The 16,679-nt window shown below is 42.7% G+C and overlaps 1 protein-coding gene across 1 annotated transcript in view; it reads left to right on the top strand.

The window, feature by feature from the left end:
* LOC134465925 (rho GTPase-activating protein 12-like) overlaps positions 1-16,679 on the top strand; it is a 38,408-nt gene that overhangs the window by 16,446 nt on the left and 5,283 nt on the right. The window contains exons 7-17 of the mRNA XM_063219825.1: positions 1,613-1,813; positions 4,447-4,578; positions 5,667-5,729; positions 6,027-6,088; positions 7,970-8,036; positions 8,815-8,913; positions 9,849-9,950; positions 12,198-12,261; positions 14,030-14,122; positions 14,988-15,086; positions 16,187-16,264. Coding sequence (XP_063075895.1) covers positions 1,613-1,813; positions 4,447-4,578; positions 5,667-5,729; positions 6,027-6,088; positions 7,970-8,036; positions 8,815-8,913; positions 9,849-9,950; positions 12,198-12,261; positions 14,030-14,122; positions 14,988-15,086; positions 16,187-16,264 — 1,060 coding nt within the window. The remainder of the gene's footprint in view (positions 1-1,612; positions 1,814-4,446; positions 4,579-5,666; positions 5,730-6,026; positions 6,089-7,969; positions 8,037-8,814; positions 8,914-9,848; positions 9,951-12,197; positions 12,262-14,029; positions 14,123-14,987; positions 15,087-16,186; positions 16,265-16,679) is intronic.

Genomic DNA, 16,679 nt, shown 5'->3' with positions numbered 1-16,679 from the left:
GGAGGATAGAAAGACACACACACACACTGAATACCAGGTGGCCAGAATAGGTATTGCAACTACCGGTATGCAGATCATTGGAACCTTGCTGCCTATTCTTAACGGCTGTGATACATGTACGTATTTTCCACACACTCTTAACCTGCTCACTCGCCTCGCTTGGTGACGTAGCATCGTTTCCCGGTCAAATTAGCTTAGCTTAGCAAATGCTGTGGTCAAACAACCGTCTCTCTTCAATCACAAACACTATATGTACAAATAAAAATGATGAAACAGGAGCGAATATATTGGTCAATTTAACCCAAGTGTCATTTATTTTAATTAAGCAATATGACACGAGTGGGAGTGAGGTTGTTCTGGGACACCCGCACGGGTGTGATTCGCCGCAGGCACGAAGCCGCAGGCTGAGTGCCGTAGGTAATTACACCCGTGAGGGTGTCCCAGAACAACCTCACGACCACAAGTGTTATATTGCTTTTATACAATAGTTCCTTTGCTAACACAATTAGTTCATTGAAAGAAATGTTACATTATTTTAATTACTTTATCTGATTGTTTATTTGCTTGTTCCTCCGCTCCGGAAAAATAGTTCCAGTTATTGTCTTTGGTTGCTGCGCAACGCGCACCACGTTGGTTACGGTTACTTTGTATCGTTGGTCGCGGAGTGATTATTAGATGTGAAGAGTCATTCATAGAGTGTTGGAGGATACCCTCACTCCTAGTGACGTGTAGAACGCCTCTTGTCCAATCACAATTTGTGAAATAATTCGACCGGATCTAACTATTGTATAAAACCCTCTGTGAAAAACGATCGGTAGATTTGACACCACCGAAATCAAAGCAGTACTGCTGATGCACGTGACGTCACGACATGGTTTTTGAAAGCTCTCCCATTGGTTAACGCTTCGCGGTGCTGCTACATTTTTAAACCAGGCTCAACTTTATCGCCCTGGTCGCCCACCGCCCGCCACCGCCCGCCACCCTCGCTTCCCTACGTCACCACCTCGCTGCCGCGTCCCAACGGAAAATAATGTAATAACTTGGTAGCACCCATGTAAATCAGGCGTAAGGGGGCGTTCCTAATTGTGTAAAGTAAAAGTACTCTTACAGATGCAATAGGAACACTAGTGGGTATTAATTTAATGTTTCAACTTTTTGTAATATTATACCGCTGCTTGTAAGAGTACTTCTGCTTCATACAACAGAACAGAACAACAAATTTGACCTTTCCATGAATATTTACTAAATAACATTGTGTGTGTGTGTGTGTGTGTGTGTGTGTGTGTGTGTGTGTGTGTGTGTGTGTGTGTGTGTGTGTGTGTGTGTGTGTGTGTGTGTGTGTGTGTATATAATGTGTGTGTGTGTGTGTATATATATATATAATGTGTGTGTGTGTGTGTGTGTGTGTGTGTGTGTGTGTGTGTGTGTGTGTCTGTGTCTGTGTCTGTGTCTGTGTCTGTATATTATATATGTGTGTGTGTGTGTGTGTGTGTGTGTGTGTGTGTGTGTGTGTGTGTGTGTGTGTGTGTGTGTGTGTGTGTGTGTGTGTGTGTGTGTGTGTGTGTGTGTGTGTGTGTGTGTGTGTGTGTGTGTGTGTGTGTGTGTTCCGCAGGCCCCTCCTGAGTCTCCAATCTACACTAATCTTGCGGACCTGAAACTCTCCGACGGCACCCAGCCCCCCGTACCCCAGGACACACACACACACTCTCACACACACACAGAGTGGGAGACACACACCGACACACAGTCGGGACGTCTGTACTACTACAACCCACACACACGGGAGAGCCGCTGGAAACCGCCACGAGAGAAGGTGAGACTTTTACATTTGTAGTCTTTTATCCCATTGACACCCATTGTAAGACATGGATATTGGACTACAAAAATCCCCCCCTTCATTTAGCCATCTATGGGGCACCTAAGTCAGGCCCTTCTACTTCCGACTGGTGGGGCTGTAGCTCTCAAAATTTTGAATTGGAGTTAATGGAGAGAGTCAAGCTAAACCCTCATCCCATTTGGCATGTGCTCCGTATTTCACATATGATGACAGTACATTTGAATGGTTTGGATTTGCATCGTAAGGCCACTCATTTTCAACATGCAAGAAATGTTATTTTAGCTTTTGTGCAAAGCTGTGTTAGAGACTACACGTGCGCCTCGCATATTCGACGTTAACCGAGGCACAGCCAACCCTACCGCAACGACATGCAACGTCTGTTGTGTAGTCCAAATAATTACATATTTTTGCACACACACAACTCAAAAATCGCTTGCCAAGTGAAGTCAACAAGCACACCATTGGTTATCATTAATTCTGAGGTACAGCATATGTGTGATCGACGGGGGAATGCGAGGTGGATCGGAAAATAGCTTTGATCAGTCCATTACAGCCCAGTCAAACGTTTTGGCTTTCCCAGCCCCATGAGCCGCCCGGAAGGGGTGGAGACTTAGGTGCCCCATAGTCTTTCCTGCCATTGAAAACCTAGGGTAAGACGTGGCTGTTGAACTCCAATAGACAGTACAGGGTATTGGTTACAGTCACTGGAGCAGTGTGGTGTGAGTCAGATAGCGGGAGGGAAGAGACTCAAACCTGCAACGCTCTGATCTTAAAGGGACATTGTCTGAGATGTTTAGTTGTTTATTTCCAGAATTTATGCTACCCATTCACTAGTGTTACCTTTTTCATGAATACTTACCACCAAATGTTCACTTTTCATACATGAAAAGGGGGATCTTATCCATGGTCTGCCATTTTGAATTTCCACAAATCAACCTTTTTAGCTGCAAAAATGACTGTACTTGGGCCATACTAGAGAATATTAGTTTATTACTTTAACTTTCATGAAAAGATCACATTTGGCAAGTTTCAATGAGCAGCAGTAGTTGTTGCAGTACCTTGTTTGACCATTTCCTGCACAGTGTCCCTTTAAGACGACCTGCAAAAGCACCCAATCCATCCGGCTCCCTGCTGTTGATACACATAGCCTGATTGTCATGGACTTTCAAATCTCGTTTCAAGACTTGGGTTCTGACATAACGATGAACGTTTTCCCAAGCGGCATGGTTAACCCGCCTCCCTCGGCTTGCTGCTGGTAGAACACGCCAGAAAAGGCCGAAGCCTGAAGTGTAGAACACGGGACTCATAAAAACTGTATTGATGTTGATGCTGTTTAATGTAGCTTCATCTTGAAACTGACCTGTGACGATGAGTGATATTGTGGCCTCTTCGTACCACATGCCATTGTGCATGTAGCAGACATACTGCCCCCTATCTGCCAGGGTGAGGTTGTGCAGCCCCGGGGCAGACCTGCAGGCAGATAGAAGCAAATAAACACATCACTATGGAAGCAAATAAACACATCACTATGGAACCAAATAAACACATCACTATGGAAGCAAATAAACACATCACTATGGAACCAAATAAACACATCACTATAGAACCAAATAAACACATCACTATGGAAGCAAATAAACACATCACTATGGAACCAAATAAACACATCACTATAGAACCAAATAAACACATCACTATGGAACCAAATAAACACATCACTATGGAACCAAATAAACACATCACTATGGAACCAAATAAACACATCACTATAGAACCAAATAAACACATCACTATGGAACCAAATAAACACATCACTATGGAACCAAATAAACACATCACTATGGAACCAAATAAACACATCACTATGGAACCAAATAAACACATCACTATGGAACCAAATAAACACATCACTATGGAACCAAATAAACACATCACTATAGAACCAAATAAACACATCACTATAGAACCAAATAAACACATCACTATGGAACCAAATAAACACATCACTAAAGAAGCAAATGAACACATCATTATAGAACCGGGATTCTCAAAAACTAGGATACTTTTTCCGGACGTGCCTACGTCACTAGTGATGCACGTCGTTGCCAAACTGCAGTGGGCACTGCACTGGGACTCACTAGTTTCAAACAAGCGATTTAGGGTTAAGGTTAGGGTTAGGGTTAGGGTTAGGGTTAGATTTAGGGTTAAGGTTAGGTTTAGGGTTAAGATTAGGGACGGTATGGACGGTTGTCATGGCGACGAATCAAACGTCGTCTGCAACAAGGACGCGCATCGCTATTGTGACGTAGGCACGTAATACCGCCTCCGGACGAAACACCCTAGAATTACATTGTCCCTGTGGAACCCGCCTCTACCCAGGGCCATTGGAGCTGCTCAAAGTTGAGCTTTTTAAAAAAAAAAAAAAAAGGGCCGCCGATGGAGCTGCTCAAAGTTGATTGGTTCCTGACAAAGTGGGTGGAGTTGCTGACTTCTGCAGAGATCAGAAATGATATGTATATTGCTCGTGGCCTGACTAGTAGCAACGCCAAAGTCTTCATGCCCAACTGCAGCACTGACATTTCCTGTCGCTTCCTTATTTGGTCGTCAAGGCTAGCCCTCCCTCCCCTTCCTCCGCCCACTTCAAAGATTCGACCAATGGGAAGACCCGAAGCTTGGAGCGAAGACAAAAGCCTGAGCCGACCATCAGACCGAAATGGAGACACAGTTCCCAAGGAGTCGAGGTGAATAGACACACACACACACACACACACACACTCCTTGCAATTACACACACGCGCACGCACGCACGCGCACACACACACACACACACACACACACACACACACACACACACACACACACACACACACACACACACACACACACACTGTTTTTCTGTATAATAGAGTGTAAACGTGTGTGTGTGTAAATGAATCTGTAAAGGTGTGTGTGTGTGTGTGTGTGTGTGTGTGTGTGTGTGTGTGTGTGTGTGTGTGTGTGTGTGTGTGTGTGTGTGTGTGTGTGTGTGTGTTTAGAAGGAGGAAGTCAGGGTCAAAAAACGACGAATCGTGTCTCTCCGTCGAAAAGGTTCCGCTCGCCTCCATCCGTACAAACAGGTTTAAACCCCGCCCCCATGACCTCAAATCAACCAATCAGGGATACATTTGTTTTCAATTATGAGGTCATAGAATATTATCATCATTTTTACAATCAGGTATTTGACCACAACAATCGACCGACCAGAGACCTTTGATGTCAAACCAAAGATTTGTTTTTTTTGTCTTTACTGTCTTTAGGTCATAGATAGCAAATTCCTTCGACCAATCAGATGACGTCTTTGGTTTCGAACTCACTAATCAGTATATTTCTTTTCTTTCCTTTTTTACCATGAGATCAATCATGAGCGAGTCAGATGTGATTGCTTTGTGTCCTACAGTTAGGCTTGGCATGCAAAAGCAGAAAAAATAACGCAGAGATTGAGCTGGAAACAGCATCATCAATAATCATCATTCATCAATACTTCCACCAATCAAAGTAGGCCGTTGCCAATCAGTGCATGGTGTGCGATCCAATTCACCAGTTACCAAATCACTTTTTTTTTAGCTTTCGTGAGAAATTGCAAATCGACCTCGTCCCCAATCACCAAACTGCTAAATCTGGTGTGAGCAGACTTTTTGCGCATTACAGGACAGGATTTAAAAAAAGGCGGAGAACAGTGCTAATGCTAACTTCCCTTCCTGCCAACTCCAAGTCATGAAGTGCTTTGCTGTTTATAAATATGTTACAAATGTGTGTGTGTGTGTGTGTGTGTGTGTGTGTGTGTGTTTAGGACTTCCCCAAGCCAAGGAGTCCCAGCCCAGAGTCCACGAGTCCTACATCCCCCACGGCAACGGTAGACACACACACACACACACACACACACACACACACACACACACACACAGAGAGTACTCACAAAAATGTTTTTTATATACATATGCCACAATGGTAATGCATAGAACACACACACACACACACACACACACACACACACACACACACACACACACACACACACACACACACACACACACACACTATCTGTCTCATTCTTTTATCTATCTATCTATCTATCTATCTATCTATCTATCTATCTATCTATCTATCTATCTATCTATCTATCTATCTATCTATCTATCACTCTTTTCAGCAGGGGGATAAAAGTGGAGTTTTGAACGTGACCAAGTACGCAGAGAACGGCAAGAGAATACGGTAAACACTCAGACACACACACGCGCGCACGCGCTCGCACGCACGTGTATGTATATAAGTATGACACCCGATTTGCGTATTTGAAGTGTTTTGAGTGACTTATCTGCTCATTTTCACATTATGTTCGATAGGCGACAAAACTTTTGTCTTGTGAAAATCTGCCCTGTCTGTGGTTATTAGCTGTTATTCCAAACAGATGGATAGGCGACAACTCTTTTGGAGACGAGTGAAGTCTTAATATCCGTCCCTATTCTAGTTTATTCTGACCCTTAAAGGAACATACCACCTTTTTTTGATTTTCACATATTTGCAGTATTTCCAAGCATTATTCATGAATGTGCATATAATTTTCGTCTATGTGTTTGCATTGCCCCATTTAACAGCATAGCCAAATTAGGCATAGTAATGCACGTCTATGGTACAAAATAAAACATCATCAAATGTACTTATAAACCACCTTAAAATGAGTGTAAAATTCACCAGGGTGTAAAATGGCAATTTAATTCCATCCAGTGATCACTTGTGGCTTGATGCTAAAGATACCAGTTACTTCCAGTGATTATGCTAAGCTAATGCTGCTAATTCTGATCCAATAAATCTAAGTACTGAAATCACTGAGAAGAAAATAATATGCACATTCATGAATAATGCTGGGAAATAGTGCAAATATGTGAAAAGCAAAAAAGGGTAGTCTGTTCCTTTAATGTCCGTCTGTATTCTAGTTTATTCTAGTCTTAATATCCGTCCCTATTCTAGTTTATTCTGACTCTTAATGTCCGTCTCCATTGTAGTTAAATCTAGTCTTAATATCCGTCTCTATTACTATGCTGCTCATTGAAACTGGGCTGCCTATTGCCAAATTTGACCTTTACATGAAAGTTTACTAAGTAGTAAAGTAATATTTTCTAACATGGCACAAGTACAGTCATTTTCTAAGCTAAAAATGGCTATTTCTGGAAATTCAAAATGGCGGACCATGGAGAAGATCCCCCTTTTTCATGTATGAAAAGTGCCATTTTTCCAGTCATAATGAATACTTAGAATTTGATGGTGGTGGTAAGTATTCATGAAAAAGGTAACATTAGTGAATGGACAGCATGGACTCTGGAAATAAACTACTAAAAATCTCACACAGTGTCCCTTTAATGTCCTTTAAAGCCCGTCTGTATTCTATCTTCCGTGTCTCATCCCGACAGTAAGAACTGTATTCTAGTTTATTCTGACTCTTAATATCCGTCTGTATTCTAGTCTTTATATCCGTCTCTATTCTAGTTTATTCTGACATAATGATGTCCATACATGTTATGGGTGGTGGCGTACCATAAAGAAAAAAATATGAACAGTTTAGTTTGTGCCTTCAACTCGTTGCCCAAAGGAAGACGTTACTTGGATATGACAAAACCGAATATCTTCGGGAGGGCTCCAAATGACACAAAACTACCATGGGTCACTAGAACATGATGTAATAATGTGAAATCAAGGGCCCAATGTCAAAAAAACGGTTTTCTCCTCTAATATCCGTCTCTTATTATCTTTCGTGTCATTTGACCACTCGTTTTTCTATGCTAACAGGGTAGCTAATGTAGCATTGTAAATGATCCAGGGAGAAAGGGGGAAATGTTGTGATTTCAGTCCGCCTGAGGCAACGATTTTCGTGGGGAAGATGACCTGCATCTCGGTGGCATTGGACCACTCCCCCGTGCCTTATTTGGCTCACTCAGCACGTGCGTCCTCAGTCCAATCGCAACGCTTTATTTTCCCCAGACGTTTAATCGCATTTAAGTGAAAGTGCCATGTATACACATCGCAAAATAACTCTTAATCCGATCTATTTAAAGAACATCATGTCTCTATTCTGTCTTCCGTGTCTCATCCCGACAGTAAGAACTGGAGCTCCGCCTTCGTGGTGCTGGAGGGAGCAACCCTCTCCTTCTTCAAGACCAGCTGGGTACGCACACACACACACACACACACACACACACACACACACACACACACACACACACACACACACACACACACACACACACACACACACACACACACCCTCTCCTTCTTCAAGACCAGCTGGGTACACACACACACACACACACACACACACACACACACACACACACACACACACACACACACACACACACACACCCTCTCCTTCTTCAAGACCAGCTGGGTATGTACACACACACACACACACACACACACACACACACACACACACACACACACACACACACACACACACACACACACGCGACCCTCTCCTTCTTCAAGACCAGCTGGGTACGTACCGGGAGAGAGAGAGAGACTGTGTGTGTGTGTGTGTGTTTGTGTGTGTGTGTGTGTGTGTGTGTGTGTGTGTGTGTGTGTGTGTGTGTGTGTGTGTGTGTGTGTGTGTGTGTGTGTGTGTGTGTGTGCGACCCTCTCCTTCTTCAAGACCAGCTGGGTACGTACCGGGAGAGAGAGACTGTGTGTGTGTGTATGCGCACGTGCGTGTGTGTGAGTGTCCACTAAGGAAATGTTTGAGATTAAGATCCTCATCTCTCTCTCTCCTCTGACCATGTCTCTACCTCCCTCTCTCTCTCTTCTCTTCCTCTCTCCCCCACCCCTCTCTCTCTCTCTCTCTCTCTCTCTCTCTCTCTCCCCCACCCCTCTCTCTCTCTCTCTCTCTCTCTCTCTCTCTCTCCCTCTCTCCCTCCCTCACTCTCTCTCTCCCTTCCCCTCTCCAGTTTGGTAGTCACCAGTCCTCTCCTGAGTTCATTGTGGATCTCCGCGGTGCTCTGTCCTCTTGGACCAAAGACAAGTCCAGCAAGAAGAACGTGGTCGAGGTACATTTGTAGTCTTTTCTCCCATATAAGCCCATTGTTTACTTTTGCTATAAAACTACAAAACAGAGATGCATGATGGGAATTGGAGGTTGATACTGTAGTTCTTTATATTGAGTCCTCCAAGAGCCGTACTATGAACACAAACCAGGAGTTCCCCCTGTAGGTGCCCAACACGTTCCGTCTGCCAGATCCGTTCCCTTTTGACTTTCACGTTTTAAATGTTTATTTTGTAGCCGCCAGAACATTAACACAAAGAAAGATTTTATATATTCATGTTATACCTTTACTTTATATCGTTGTTTCACACCAAATGCCGTTCGTCGCTGTAAATAACGTGATATTGTGTTCTGAATAGTTAGTTGGTTTGCTGACCAGTTGCTGACCTTGCAGATCAGGCAATTTCCCTTCCGTATACGTCATGCTGCGCATGTGCAGTGTGCAAAGGGAACGGATCAGGCAGGCGGAACCCGTTGGGCACGAGACCCCCTGCACCTTGCCACAGTTATCCGTTCCCCATAAAGCAGTAGTGCATGGCATCACGTTGGGGACTGGAGACCTACTCTCCCTGGCCACGCCTCTCATGGCATCACGTTGGGGACTGGGGACCCCATGAAGCTCTCTACTCTCCCTGCCCACGCCACTCTGCTGAGGGGGAGTCCCCAATCTGACAGCATCACTGCATTCTGTTTAAAAAATAAATTAGACTCTAACAACATTGTCTACCTGTATAGGTACTGTCTGTTAAGTATGTCTTCATGTTTCTGTCTGTTAAGTATGTTTCTGTCTACACCTGTATAAGTACTGTATGTCTGCATGGGAAATTAAAATGTGTAGTTTTCAATTCTTTGTAAGACCAGTAAAAAAAAATTGATGATAAAGCTGACTGGACTTGAGGGTCCACATCCATAAATGTTGTCATTTGTCTCCCCCTACAGGTGAGGAGCCACAACTGCGCCACTGAGATCCTCCTCCAGTCTGACTCGGAGTCTACCATGGCCGAGTGGCAACAAGCCATCATGGACAGCATCCATACACACGTAAGTGTAGTCTTTTCTCCCATCGGAATCCATTATACGACTTGGCTATTGAACTACAAAAATGGTCTCTTCAGGTAGCCTAGTGTGTCTTAGTCCCATTGAAATCAATTATAAAGATATGGCTATTGATGCCATTGAGTTAGATTAGTGGCTTAAAGTCATCATGGACGGCATCAACACACACATTCACAGTTATCAAAATCATTTTGTTTATTTGATACACTTTAAAGGTGTAGTATGCAATATTTTTTATATATTTATTTTTATAAATATTCGGCACGGTTGTGAGCAGTTTTGAGCAGCACGAGTTGCAGTAGCCTTAACTTGTTAAAACATGGCATTATGAATTTGCTGTTACCAGAATGGCAATGACTGAGTCATAGTGCATTACTAATGTTCCTGTATTATGTCATAGCAGTGTAGTACTATGGTAGTTAGGCCCTGTGTTATGTCATAGTGGTGTAGTACTGTGGTAGTTAGGCCCTGTGTTACGTCATAGTAGAGTAGTACTATGGTAGTTAGGCTCTGTGTTATGTCATAGTGGTGTAGTGCTATGGTAGTTAGTCCCTGTGTTATGTCATAGTAGTGTAGTACTATGGTAGATAGGCTCTGTGTTATGTAAGGGTTAACGTTCGGCGAGAAGGTCGCTACCGTGGAATAGCAGCACGACAGAGAAAATCTTTAGACCCCGACGCGGAGCGGAGGGGTCTTGTTCTCTCTGAAGTGCTGCTATTCCACAAAGCGACCGACTGGGCGAAAGTTAAGCCGCTTATTATATGGATATACTTAAATGATTCACACATGGCGGGGACATTTCTTTAGGCCTGTTTAATGTTAAGATTGTTGCTGCGCAAAACAAAACAGTGCCGTTGTGGAACACCGCTAGGCAACAGCTAGGTAGCCAGGACAACAGGTGTTGTCTATCACAGCAGCTGATTAGAGTCTTGTTGAAAAGTCGCTTTAGCAGTGAAAAGTCTTGTTGCCATTGACAGCGGTCTGTTATAGACCAACCCGTCCGTTATCGAAAAATAACAGACGTGCGAACGTTGGGGAGCCCCGTTGAAATGAATGGAGCATTCGACCGATGACGTCACAACCATATAATAAGCGATAGTAGAGTAGTACTATGGTAGAACGGCACTGTGTTATGTCATAGTAGTGTAGTACTGTGGTAGTTAGGCTCTGTGTTCTGGCCTCACAGTTGTCCTAGTAACTGCTATCCAGACAGCTAAACAATTCCAGAAAAAACACTTGCGACACCGAGGGTGAAGTTTGGTCGTTTATGGAAGATTGTGAAACTGAAAAACATACAAATTCATTCGTATAAATCTACTGCCATCTCTTGTGTTGACATGAATATAGAACCAAATAACAGTTACATAGGCTATACACGGCATTGTCAATATGAATTCCACTGCATTAATATTGGAGCTAAGCGAACATCAATTCATTGAGAGTAAATGACAAATTTAAGAAGCTGGTGTACTAGTTACGTTGGAACAGATATAACATCAAATCAAAATATTATTTACAACTTACAGGGATTGCCTTTAGCTGCGTACAAGGAACGATAGATTAAACCGGTGGGTTTCATGTAGCCTAGTGCTTGAGATAACAAACTGTCAAAGAATTATGCGCGTTCTAAGTCTCGCAGCTGGGGTACAAAAGTAAACAATTGTCAAAATAAGGGTTCTCCTGTTAAAGGCTGGCGTAGCCAGAACACTCTGTGTTATGTCATAGTAGTGTAGTACTATGGTAGATAGGCCCTGTGTTATGTCATAGTAGAGTAGTACTATGGTAGTTAGGCCCTGTGTTATGTCATAGTAGAGTAGTACTATGGTAGTTAGGCCCTGTGTTATGTCATAGTAGAGTAGTACTATGGTAGTTAGGCCCTGTGTTATGTGTTTTTAGGTGTTATGTCATAGTAGAGTAGTACTGTGTTTTTAGGTGTTATGTCATAGTAGAGTAGCAGCACTCTAAATGAACACCAGCCAATGGGCCAAATGCTGGTCAATGTTCAGTTTGGCTGGTGGGACAGACCAACTTACTAGCGATTTGACCATTTAGTGAGTGTGTGTTTTACTAGTAAGATTAACATCTATCTGTGCGTGTGTGTGTGTGTGTGTGTGTGTGTGTGTGTGTGTGTGTGTGTGTGTGTGTGTGTGTGTGTGTGTGTGTGTGTGTGTGTGTGTGTGTGTGTGTGTGTGTGTGTGTGTGTGTGTGTGTGTGTGTGTGTATTTCTTGTAGGAGTGGGATTCGGACGAGGAGGATATGGAGGAGGAGGAACAGGAGGACTCTAGGAAACATCCAGGTAAACACACAAACGGCCATCTTTGTAGTTTGCATTTAATGGTTCACAGACAGGGTTACAATCTAAAGGGCTTCAGTCTAAAACTACAGATTTGGTGGAAGAAACACATCCATCTTGCCCTCCATCTTTGTAGTCTATGAAAGGTTTCCTCAATTGCAACAACGAGGTGAACCATATCCACATAGATGTAGTTTTAGGTTTTAGTTTAAGGAGCAAACTCGTGAGTGAGAAGTGGAGACTGACCAAAGCAACTGGGAAGCGCCTGGATCTCGTACGGATTTGTTCTGCTCATTTTATGCCTGTAAATCATTAGTTTTGATTATCTTTGTAGTCTATTAAACGGTCCACAGAGAGGGCTTCAATCTGGTCAAACACTACAAATATGGAGGACTCCCAGGTACACAAGTGGAGGCCATCTTAATTATAGTAGATGTCATTGTGTCTTCTTGAAAGTCTTCAACTTTTGTAGCTTTTGTAGTCCATTAAAGACGTTCTAGACTTGGTTTAGTGTGTTATTGGACTACAAATCGCCTTTCTACTACAGATAGAGCCTTTTGTAGCTTATCAAAGACATTGTAGTCAACAGACTACAACTCCCTTACTACTACTACGAAAGCAAAGGCTAATGGTGCATTCCAGTCCCAAGTCATCCTAGTAGGACATCGCACTTATCCAACCTCCTACTATGAAAAATGCTCTGGAACGCCAGTCGAAGTGGGAGCTCCAACTAGCGAGGTCGGGGTGACTCGCACTACTCCCACCTCAACAAGCTGGAGCTGTTATTTAAAATGTCAATAAATAGTGAAAATCCATTTCTCTTTTGTGCAGCTGTTCCAAACATCGCCACTTTTACTCAACATAAACTTTGTGTTATTACATGATATTGTGTCAACATAAATGTAAGATATGACAGAGTAATAACTATTGTGGCTTTTTTGGCTCGTATCAAAACACCACGCTAAAGTCAGCTCAACCGCGGCGGTTGCCATGGATGTAGAACTTCCACTTCAACTGTCAGGAACGGCAGCTGAAATATCCAGGTAGGATAAGTGCGATCTCCTACTAAGATGACTTGGGACTGGAGTGGGCCATAATGCTGCATACCCCAAGGGTGGGAGATGGGATATTCCTGACCTCCTACTTGCTGAAATCCAGGTAGGATAAGTGTGATCTCCTACTAGGATGACTTGGGACTGGAATGGGCCATTAGCACACGCTAACTAAACCCACTGGATTGAATGACTTGTGCTAAGCTGACTGCGGGCATTTATGTGCTCTGGGAATTATGGGTAAATAAATATGCTAAATACCAACCAATGCCGACACGGTCAACACACATGACCCCCACCCATGTGGCATTTACCAGGCTTGTACGAAATTCCGAATTGAATGAATTTGAATTGAAAGTAATGCCATAATATGAACACTAGGTGGTGGTGTTCTATGTACTCTCAATGGGTGGTGTAGCTTAAATGAATAGAAATTCAAGGTGATGACACCACCTAGTGTTCGTATTATGGCATTGCTTTGAATTCAAATTCATTCAATTCGGAATTTCGTACAAGCCAGGTATTAACCCCTGGAAAACTCATTGAAAAATGGTATACACAAGTTTCCAAGACTTGTATATACAAGTTTCCAAGACCACATGAATGAGCAATTAATACCTTAATTCGGCCATTTTATCAAGTTGTAGTTTATGGAACACATTTTAGACTTGGTTTCAATGTGTTATTGAACTACAAATTCCCCTACTAATGTACTGCAGATCGGGCCGACCAGCGGAAGCGCACCAAACTGAGGAAGTTCCTGACGCGCAGGCCGACGCTGCAGACGGTGAAGGACAAGGGATACATCAAAGGTCAGAGGTCATCAACAAATGAATGTAGTTCAGTAGCCTCGTCTTATAATGGGTTTCAATGGGAGAAAAGACCTAGGGTTAGGGTTAGGGGTTAGGGTTAGGGTTAGGGGTTAGGGTTAAAGGTTAGGGTTAGGGGTTAGGCTTATGGGTTAGGGGTTAGGGGTTAGGGTTAGGGGTTGGGGTCGGCCGGGCTCTCCCCCCACTCATTTCCTGCCCCTCTCTCGACTGTCCTCTCAAATAAAGCAATAAAAAGCCAAAAAACATTTTTTTTTTTTTACATTTTTTGATTAAAAAAAACCCAAAACATTTTATTTATTGTCATTAGCAGTAGTACTCCCCTCAAAAGCAATAACCTTCTGCCAACATAATAACGCTAATACAAAATGTTATTTTTCAGATGTAATAACTCTTATAAGGTCATAACAGGGTCTGCTGTGGCCTAGTGGTTAAGGAGATCAGAGGGTTGCAGGTTCAAATCCCCATATTGCTTCAGGGAACTGTAACTAGAGATGCACCAGATCCTAATTTTTAGGATCCTGCCGGATACCGGATCCACTGCTTAAGATCCAGTCGGATCCGGATCTGGAACCGGATACCGGATCCCATGAAAGGGTTGAAACACATAGCCTACTCGCACACGTGGGCCCTTTTTATTACGTTTGGTCGAACTATTTTTTAGGCTCATTGGCTTACTGCCACACTGCCTGCAACGGCCACTTGTACTGGTATCATGGGTAATGTATTGACAATTTGCATCTTACATCAGAAAATAAAGAAATGTGCGTTATTTTGTTTAATTATGTGTGTGTGTGTGTGTGTGTGTGTGTGTGTGTGTGTGTGTGTGTGTGTGTGTGTGTGTTTTCAGACTTGGTGTTTGGCTGTAGTCTGGTGAGTCTGTGTGAAAGGGAGAAGTCCACCGTGCCGCACTTTGTCCAGATGTGCATCGAGCGCGTGGAACACAACGGTAATACTCATTTGTAGTTCAATAGCCTTGCTATATAATGGGTTTCAATGGAAACAAAGACTACAAATGGTAACAATGCTAAGCTAACTTTGTAGCTCTTTGTCCAAATGTGCATCGAGCGCGTGGAACACAACGGTAATGGTGCATTCATGTGGTCTTCCGAAGTAGATATTATCTAGTTGCGAAGTGGTATTTACAAGTGCGTTGCGTTCATGTGCTTTTTTGATGTTGTTTACAAATTAAAGATGGCGAACCAGAGTGAGACTTTTTACTAAAACGATTATAGACTGTTGTTCATCAGCTACAGCAAGCAAATGAATTTAGAAGTCAAAGGTAAAAATTCTGTATATTTTCTGACACTGTCATTTACCATGACTGTCTAAACATACTGAATGCCGGTTTTTGAGTATTTCAACTTAGCGGTTGCCATGGCGAGAGTAGAGCCAGCTGTTGTGTGCGTCATCATCTCGTAAACTCGTTTCTTAAAATTTTCTACGAGTTGTCCAGTGGTAAATACCAGAAGCGGTGGCGTTCATGTGCACTTCGAATGTCGGCATTTGGTATTTACGATAATTACGAGACCACATGAACGCACTATAATACTCATGTGTATTTCAATAGCTATGCTTTACAATGGGTTTCAATGGGAAAAAAGACTACACATTAGGCTACCTGAAGAGGCCATTTTTGTAGTTCAATAGCCACGTCATATGGCTCATGTGGTTCATGTGCCAAACTCCAGAACTCTATTGTCATGTGAGCAGTGTCGTCAGCTGTCTCGAGAGGTCCCGAGCTGGTGAAGGCAATATTATATTGGGTTTCAATGGGACAAAAGACTACAAATGGTAACAATGCTAAGCTAACTTTGTAGCTCTTTAGCTAGTGAATTGAAGTCTGTAATGTGTTGTGAAGCACAACACTAATTTATTTCATTCACATATAATGTCATTTACAAACCTGTTTTCTGTGTACACTGTGTGTTTGTTTGTATTCATGTGTGCTTATGTGCAAGTGAATTAATGTGTGTATTGGTGAATTATTATATGTACTGATAGCGTTTGTGTGCGTGTGTGTGCTTTTGTGTATATGTGTGTGTTCAGGCTTGAATGTGGATGGTCTCTACAGGGTCAGTGGAAACTTGGCCGTCATCCAGAAGCTAAAGTTTGCAGTCAACCACAGTAAGTTGTTTCTGTAGTTCAATAGCTACGCCTTATAATGGGTTTCAATGGGAGAAAAGACTACATATATAAATGACTACTTGAATGTAAACAAAACTCAAGTTTGCAGCTGTAAGGAATTAGTACTAATATATATAATTGTGTATTATGATATATCATATTATATGAACATTGAAATATCTTTTTTTGTATCATTCTGTAAATATTTTATTGTGTGTACTTGTGCATTGTAGCTTTCAGTCTTTTTGGGTAACATGCTTATTTTAGATTATTTTAATATAGTTCTCCTGTGCAAATCTCTTTCTCTCTCTCCCTCTCTCTCTCTCACACTATCTCTCTCTTTCTCTCACACTCTCTCTCCCCCTCTCTCTCTCTCTCACACACTATCTCTCTCTCTCTCTCTTTTGTACTAACG

This window comes from Engraulis encrasicolus, chromosome 16 (genome assembly GCF_034702125.1).
Source record: "Engraulis encrasicolus isolate BLACKSEA-1 chromosome 16, IST_EnEncr_1.0, whole genome shotgun sequence".
Classification (NCBI taxonomy): Eukaryota; Metazoa; Chordata; class Actinopteri; order Clupeiformes; family Engraulidae; genus Engraulis; species Engraulis encrasicolus.
This window is presented reverse-complemented; position numbering and strand designations above follow the sequence as displayed.